The sequence below is a fragment of the Phalaenopsis equestris genome, unplaced genomic scaffold (assembly GCF_001263595.1).
Source record: "Phalaenopsis equestris unplaced genomic scaffold, ASM126359v1 Scaffold000065, whole genome shotgun sequence".
Lineage (NCBI taxonomy): Eukaryota > Viridiplantae > Streptophyta > Magnoliopsida > Asparagales > Orchidaceae > Phalaenopsis > Phalaenopsis equestris.
In genome coordinates, this window is record NW_018164507.1 from 735371 (window position 1) to 743644 (window position 8274).

General features: G+C 36.0%; 1 protein-coding gene across 1 annotated transcript; it reads left to right on the forward strand.

Annotated features, from left to right (window-relative positions):
• The first annotated feature begins 1600 nt into the window (after nucleotides 1–1600).
• Nucleotides 1601–8189, forward strand: LOC110019637 (putative SWI/SNF-related matrix-associated actin-dependent regulator of chromatin subfamily A member 3-like 3). Its single transcript, XM_020717380.1, is given in 17 exon segments — nucleotides 1601–2282; nucleotides 2284–2373; nucleotides 2460–2592; nucleotides 2704–2757; nucleotides 2938–3081; nucleotides 3224–3375; nucleotides 3472–3556; nucleotides 4209–4412; nucleotides 4919–5062; nucleotides 5376–5528; nucleotides 5697–5764; nucleotides 5947–6069; nucleotides 6176–6275; nucleotides 6360–6472; nucleotides 6558–7200; nucleotides 7629–7727; nucleotides 7836–8189. Coding segments are annotated over 17 exon segments (3033 nt in total). The 5' UTR covers nucleotides 1601–1677; the 3' UTR covers nucleotides 7959–8189.
• Nucleotides 8190–8274: the final 85 nt, after the last annotated feature.

The following is an 8274-nucleotide window of genomic DNA, read 5'->3' on the forward strand; positions in this document are numbered from 1 at the left end:
ATTTTAGGGTCGGCCAAGCAAGCCAACCCTTTAAATTTCAGAAATTATGTCAGCCATATGTCTAGATAACCATACAGCACCCATTATAATAATAATGGGCGTGGCATATATAACCAACTGACCCTTTTAATCTTCCCTGGTAGCAGCATTCTCATTTTATACGCAGCCACACGTCCTTCAGATTTTGTCTTTCTGACGTGGGACTATTAAATGGTTGTGTTATCGAGGGTAAACCGAAATAAATGAAATGCGTTTTTACCGCCTATTTCCAAATAAAGAAGCGCGCAGTTTATTTTTTCTTTTTTTTATTGAAATACAAAAAAAAAAAAAAATCAAAAATACATTGTGGCTGGTTTAGAAAGTGGAACGAAAAATTTTAAATTTTTTAGGGTTTATATATATGAACTTATATATATATATTATATATATATGTGTGTGTGTGTATTATAGTTTTGCAAGACATATTAAAAAAATATTTGATATTTTGCATTATATTTTTTTGGATATGAGTGAAGCTATTAATTAAACTGTTGATTATAAAAATTAAAATGTTGTTATACTAATAAGTTATTAATTAGTTGTTTGAATGGGAAAGAATGTTTAATGAGTTGATCAAGCGTAAATTAAATTAAAATTTAAACATTCTATAGTTAAACATTAATTGATGATCAAGATATTAAAATCTTTTATTCGATAAAAATATTTTTTTAACATGTATATTAAAGTCGTTTAGCGAACTATTTTATTTTTATTTAATTTATAAAATAAGTAAAAATAGAGTTAATTATTGAAATTGTCTCCAATTATTTACATGGTGTCTTTTTAGTCTTAGAATTTATTTAAATTGACACAAAAATAATTTTTTTTGAGATGATTATTAGAGTTCAATTATATAGTAATTGTGAATTATTTTGACACTGATATAATTTATATAATTAAAAAAATAATTTAATATTAAAAAAACTGCTGCTTTTTAAACTTCCCTCAAGTTTTTAGTATCAAGGCAAACCTGGTTACTTCGCGCCATAAATTGAAAGATTTTACCCCTTGCATCACTTCTGCTGATCCTTTCCCGCCAACTTCAAAGAAGCTCCTTTTTATTGCTTCCCAGTTTTCTCTTCGTAGCTACTCCATCCCCCCTTTTTTTCCCGTTGTTCTTATTCTCTCTTTCTTTCACGGCTCTGCTGATTATGGGGTTCGAGACTCCACCAGATCCTTCAATCCTCCTCGCCGATGAGATTCAACGTATCAGATTAGTTTTGGGGAACGAAATTACGGTAGTGGAAATCCTCCACGCCCTCGCCGTCGCGGGAAACAACGCCGATCGAGCCATCAACTTCCTCCTCGACGCCCCGAGGCCGTCATCCAAATCCGAACCGATGAAGGAGAAGAATGCTTTTCATGGGCCGCAGCTCGAGCTCAATGCCTTGAAGGAAGAAACCATTAATCATGAGCTGCTGCGACGCAGATCCGATAATGCGATGGAGAATGCTGTTATTCAGCCCTGCGGCAAACAACGCCGATCGAGCCATCAACTTCCTCCTCGATGCCCCAAGGCCGTCATCCAAATCCGAACCGATGAAGCAGAAGAATGCTTTACATGGGCCGCAGCTTGAGCTCAATGCCTTGAAGGAAGAAACCATTAATGATGAGCTGCGACGCAGATCCGATAATGCGATGCAGAATGCTGTTATTCAGCCCTGCGGTGAATCCGGCACGGCTGGCATGGGAAATAGTATCAAGAAGGAAGAACCTTTTATGGGTTCTGATAAAGAGACCATCTTGGTTGCTGATTGTAAAATAAAGAAGGAAGAACCTGTTGTAGGCTTAAAGAAAGGGGAAGCTATGGATTTTGATCAAGACGAAGGCCCCAAGGAAAGGAAGGAAACATCAGAGGAAAGCTGCGATAATTTCTCCATGATAACGACCGCCCATTATTCTCCTCATCTCAATGCTCGACCAATCAGGGCTATTCCACCGAAGTCTCTAACAATGCCTGTCTCCAATAAGAAATTTCAAGTGGTATTAAGTCCCGACCCATCCGAAATGGCAGAATTTCTTGAAGAACCCGACTGGTTTCTTGTTGGGAAGTCTTATGTGATGGGATTAGCGACAGCCCGTGGGCGGGGAAAGCTGGACTCCAGTGAGATTGTTTACTTCAACTTCCCGAAGATCGCTGACGGTAAGTTGTATGGGAGAAGGGGGGTTAGTTCGAAGGCAGCAGCTGCAAACTCTGAGATTGTCCGCTTCTCAACAAAGCGGTCTGGTGAGGTATGATAGCTATGATCATTCGTCCTTCTCTCTGTTCAGCCATAGAATGATGCTTCTTTACGCTGAACTTAGCTTAATGACAGAGATTGCGTTATATGTGAGGTAATTTTTAATGTTGGTCTCTAACTTTGCTCACTTTAAGGTGAATTAGTTTTTAAGGTTCTTTTGTTTTTATCTTCCATCTGCAGCTTTTACATTCACAATTCCGTTTTTACTGAGGGTGCTAAATCCTCTTGGAAGCTGGAAGCTAACACCTTTTACCCTGCACTGCATCCTCTCCACAACCTATTCTGTCTACTGAAGATGAAGCCATTCAAGGAGGTATTTAGCTTTATCTCGGCTACTTTTAAACGTTTTGCTTCTCACAATTATCATTGGTCTGTAAAAAATGTTTATTTTGTTGAAATTCTGATGCTTTGCTTCTTGAATCAGGCTGATTTTACTCCAGAGGAGCTTGATAGCCGCAAGAGGTCCTTAGACCTGAATGTAAGAACAATATTTTTACACTAACAACATTCGTAAGCTAATAATTAATTTATGGGTACATCAAATATGATTATCACATGTATTCTTAGTAAATGTACTCCTAAAAATATATAGGTTCCTTTCCATTTATCTGTACGTAAAATTTATAGCTTCGTAACTTCAAACTTACAATTAAAACAGAATCAAGAATCTGGGCAAATTGAAGGGCTTGCAAAGCGAAGGAAGGGGGGCACAAGTTATATAGAACAAGGTGACGATGAGCAAGCAATTTCTGAGGCTTCTCTCAACAAGCTTGTTGGAACAGCGGAGGTGTATAATCTGCAGGTAGGGCAATGAAATTATGTTTTTTTAATATATTTTTTTGTTTGTAAAAAAAGGCAAAGATTTCACATTATTATGTTATTCTTTCAAGAATAAAAAAAAGGAAAAAAAACTATTTTGAATGATTTTCTCTTCTGCTTGATAGGAAGCTCAACCTCCAAGCACCCTTCTTTCTAATTTGTGGTCATACCAAAAGCAAGCCCTTTATTGGATGTCTGAATTAGAGAAAGGAATTGATGTTGAACAAGCAGCAAAAACTCTTCATCCTTGTTGGTCAGCCTATAATATTTGTGATAAGTATGATGAGCATCCTTGAATCAAATTATGATTAAAAGGTTCAAAATTGATTTATTCCCACTTTTTTCTTATTATTTAGCACATGTTAAATTGCAGGAGGGCTCCAGCAGTCTATGTAAATGTATTTACTGGAGAAGCTACCACTCGATTTCCAAGTGCTACTCAGATGGCTCGAGGAGGAGTAAGCTCATTAGAATATTTGTTAAAACTCAATGATTTGTGTTTTTGCTTTGGATTTCATAGGAAAATGTCTTAAGAAAATTAGCTTTGTTCTAGTGTGCTTGAGTTTGAATCTCGATTAATTTGATGGCTAATCATCATTTCATTCATATAATTTCTTAGCTAGCCTTCCTACATTTTGTTTCTAGTCAACAGTGTGGCTTAAAGCTTTGGTTTTGATCATTATAAATATGGAATTTCAATATAAAGAGTTGAACGGCACTTTTAGTTCATGTCTTAGCTATTTCCTGGTTGATTATTATTATTATTTTTATATTATTTTATTTTATGACACTTTAACTTTTATTTAGGCCTGTGGAGTTTATGCTTGCACAGGAAAAGTTCGAAACTTTAAATCTGAAATTTTTTTGTTAGACTTGTTTCATATCTGAGAGTTGAATTAGTCTAAACCTCCCATCGTTGAATTTGAGATTTCTCTAAAAATGATAGTAAATTTAATATTTTTCTTATGCAATTTTGGAAATTTAGTAGTTTTGTCCACTCAATAGATTTTTTTTGCGTAGTGCCTGAAAAATGCCAACATTTTATAATTTTGCTCAGCCTTAAAATTTATGTTGGTTCTGCCCATATCTGAATTAATGATACATGTTTAGATTCTAGCTGACGCAATGGGACTTGGAAAGACTGTCATGACGATTGCCTTAATCCTTGCAAATCCATGTAGAGCGGCACCGGATGAAGATGCTGCATATGTGGAAGCATGGGATGAATCAGAGAGAAGTTTGAATAGACATTCACCAAGAGTTAAAGGAGGCACACTTATTGTTTGCCCAATGGCATTGCTGGGTCAGTGGAAGGTCAGCCTTCATATATATACCACTCAATTCTTATGTATTTACATATCTAATAACATGTATTTACATATCTAACGCCTAAACTTCAATTTTTACATATATGCCACCTTACCTATGCATGAAAAAGTATTTTCCATTTTTAAAGATTTGGTGGTATAGATGTAAAACCAAAGTTTAGGTGTTGGTCATATAATTCATAGGAATTGGGTGGTATGTATGTAAATTCTCCCTTTTCTTCCTTGGTCTAACTGGGTACGCGTATAGTATATGTGATTGCGTTCTATATTTTATTTATTGTTGACTTTTCACTTCTTTGAGCTGTAATGTCTTTGTTGTGCAAGTATCTCATTTTAAACTAATTTCATATCTTAGATCTAGTTGAGATTATGTTTCTTAAAACATGTGATTAATTGATTGGTTATTATATTTACTTTTATAATATTTTGTAGTGAAAGTTTTTCTAAAAAAGGCCTGTTGAACTCAAACTGACGTACCTTTTTGTTTTGCAGGATGAATTAGAAGCACATTCAAAGCCAGGTTCTATTTCTGTTTTTGTGCACTATGGTGGGGAAAAGTCTAATGATTTAAGAGAGATTTCCAAGCATCATGTTGTCCTAACAACATATGGTGTTTTAGCATCTGCTCATAAAACTGTGAGTAAAATAATTATTTTACTCTCATTTTTGCTCTCTATTGTATTTCTTGAAGATAAAATTTAAAGCCAGCGAAATTCATTGGACTTCATAGCTTGAACTCATAATAGTCTTAACACAAAAATTTAAACTCATATAATGGCCAACCAAATAAGCTTGAGCATTCCAAATATATTCTAGTTAATTTATATTTCATTTGGAATGTGCATGCATTCTATGGTAGCATTCGATTAAAAGTGCGATTTTTTTTCAAAGCATTATCCATTTTGGTTAAGTATGACGTTTCATGTGCTCTTTTTAATCTTAATAATAGGGGTCTGAGAAGAGCATCTTTCACAACATAAGATGGTATCGAGTTGTTCTAGATGAAGCACACACTATTAAGTGTTCAAAAACCAGTGTGGCTCAATCAGCCTTCGCATTAACCTCACACTGCAGGTGGTGCCTTACAGGCACTCCACTTCAGGTTTGTAATTTGTCATAAAGATTGTCTCGAAAGCATATGCATTTTGATATTTTCAACGAAGGGCCAAAAATTAAAAATGGTTATAAAATTGTTCATCTGATTTGAGATTCCATCTTTAGCTTTGTTTAAAATTGTTCATACAATTTGCATTTTTCTCCTTGCCTGCAGAATAGTTTGGATGATCTCTACAGCCTACTTTGTTTTTTGCACGTACAACCATGGTGCAATTGGTCTTGGTATGTTATGCGAGATACTTAAGTTCTGTAGGCCGCCCATGACTCTCATTGGATACATTTTTAATATGAAAAAAAAATTTTTTGGCCTCTGTTTTCTTAAAAATGGATTTTTTCAGCTTACTCTTTAATATTATAAAAGAAAGTTCTGTCCTTTAATTTAGTTTCCTCGTTTGACTCCGCAGGTGGCATAAGTTGATTCAAAAACCTTATGAGAATGGTGATGAAAGAGGACTGAGATTGGTTAAGGCTATCCTGAGGCCATTGATGCTAAGAAGAACGAAAGAGACGAAAGACAAAGAAGGAAAGTGAGTAAAAATTTCACTGCGAAGTTCCTAATCCTTCAGTAATGGTGTTTTGAAGGACTCCTTATTTAATGCTTGAATAATAAGTGCTTCAAAACATTGATTTCAGGCCTATTCTCGTGCTCCCACCAGCGCATGTTCAAGTTGTGGAATGCGAGCAGTCCAAAGAAGAGCGCGATTTCTACAATGCTCTCTTTTGGAAGTCAAAGGTAATCATTGTGCAAAATCCATAAACTTGTTTTTCACCGTGACTGATCTCTTTAACGTTAATCTGATAAATCTGTAAACTGCAGATCAAATTTGATCAGTTTGTTGCCGAAGGCAGAGTTCTTCACAACTACGCTTCCATCTTGGAGCTTCTCCTTAGATTAAGACAGTGCTGCAACCACCCTTACCTTGTCATGAGGTTAGCCTAAACCCTAAATCCAAAATAGTCTATCAACTCAAGATCATTAAATGCCTGTGACCACTGTTTTATCTGAAATTTTCAGTCGTGGACACAATCAACAGTGTGCTGACCTCAACAGTCTCGCACAGCGCTTCCTGGAAGGCAGCCATGGAGGATCAACGCAGCGTCCAGCTCCAAGCTATGTTGAAGAAGTAGTAGAAGGAATCAAACGGGGAGAAGTCAGCGAATGTCCAATTTGCCTTGAATCTGCATCTGATGATCCGGTTTTCACCCCATGCGCTCACCGGATGTGCCGCGAATGCCTCCTCGCAAGCTGGAGAACTCCCACCACCGGGCCATGTCCGATCTGCCGAAGGGTTCTCACAAATGCTGAGCTCATAACCTGCCCCACTGAGAGCCCTTTTGATATTGATATACGCAAGAGTTGGAAGGAATCATCCAAGGTGAGGGAGCTGATGAATTGCCTGGAGAAGATGAGGTGCTCGGGAATGGGGGAGAAGAGCATTGTGTTCAGTCAGTGGACTTCATTCCTCGACCTCCTGGAGATCTGCTTCAATAGGAATGGAATTCAGTTCTTGAGGTTTGATGGAAAGTTGTCGCAGAAGAAGAGGGAGACGGTGTTGAAGGAGTTTGGTGAGAGCAATGAGAAGCAGGTTCTGTTGATGTCGCTTAAAGCAGGAGGCGTGGGATTGAACTTGACTGCAGCTTCTAATGTCTTTCTCATGGTATTCCTTTGTATCCTATAAATGTTAGGAAAATTAGTAGACAGATCACATCATTTCTTATGTATTTACATGTCTAACAGATGAATTTCAGTTTTTTACTTATATGCCATCTTATCTAGGCATGAAAAAGATATATTTTTTTATGAAAATCAAAAAGATGATATTTTTATGTTATACGAAATATTCAGGTAATATAAATGTAAATTAGCATTTGCATACCACTTAGTTTCTTATTTGTTTACATATCTAACCTCTAAACGTCACTTTTTTATATTTGTATCGCTCAAATATGCAAATTTAGGTTTGATATATGTAAATAGCAATGAATTGAGAGTTAATTTTGTGAATTTCTCAAATTTATTTGTAAATTTTCAAGCTCTATAATATTTTTATGCATTTTCCCCTGGTTTTCTTGCCTGGAAACATAGGATCCCTGGTGGAACCCGGCGGTGGAAGAACAAGCCATTATGAGAATCCATCGCATCGGACAAAGGAGGCAGGTAAAAGTAAGAAGATTTATAGTCAAGGTAATAACCAAATAAAGAAATCTTTTATTTATTTTGGCTGATAAATCAAAATAGTTGATTTCTAGAGTCTTGATTTGTAAACTTTAATCAAATGATATTGTGATTTAGGATACTGTGGAAGATAGAATGCAGCAGGTTCAAGCCAGGAAGCAGAGGATGATTGCTGGAGCCCTCACTGATGAGGAAGTGAGGAGTGCTCGGATTGAAGAGCTGAAGATGCTCTTTAAATGAGTTTAAGTTCCATTCTCACTCTTGAGGAAGTTTTGATTTCACTGCAGTCGTGGAAATGGCAGGTGAAGTTTTTTGTTTTCAGATTTTTGATGAAGTCGGCAAGATTGCCGCTTTTTGTAAATTTATATTTGTGTAGTGTTTTGTCAAGTAGTTAAAAGCTTGAAAATTGGTTTGTGGTGATGTGAATGGGGAGTTTGATGTTAGATGTGGTATGTAGGTGGAACCAAAATTTCAGAATAGGCTTAATGAAATTAAAATTTATTTAAAAATTTCATCTTTTTAAAAAGTTTTTAAATTTATTTTAAATATTATTATT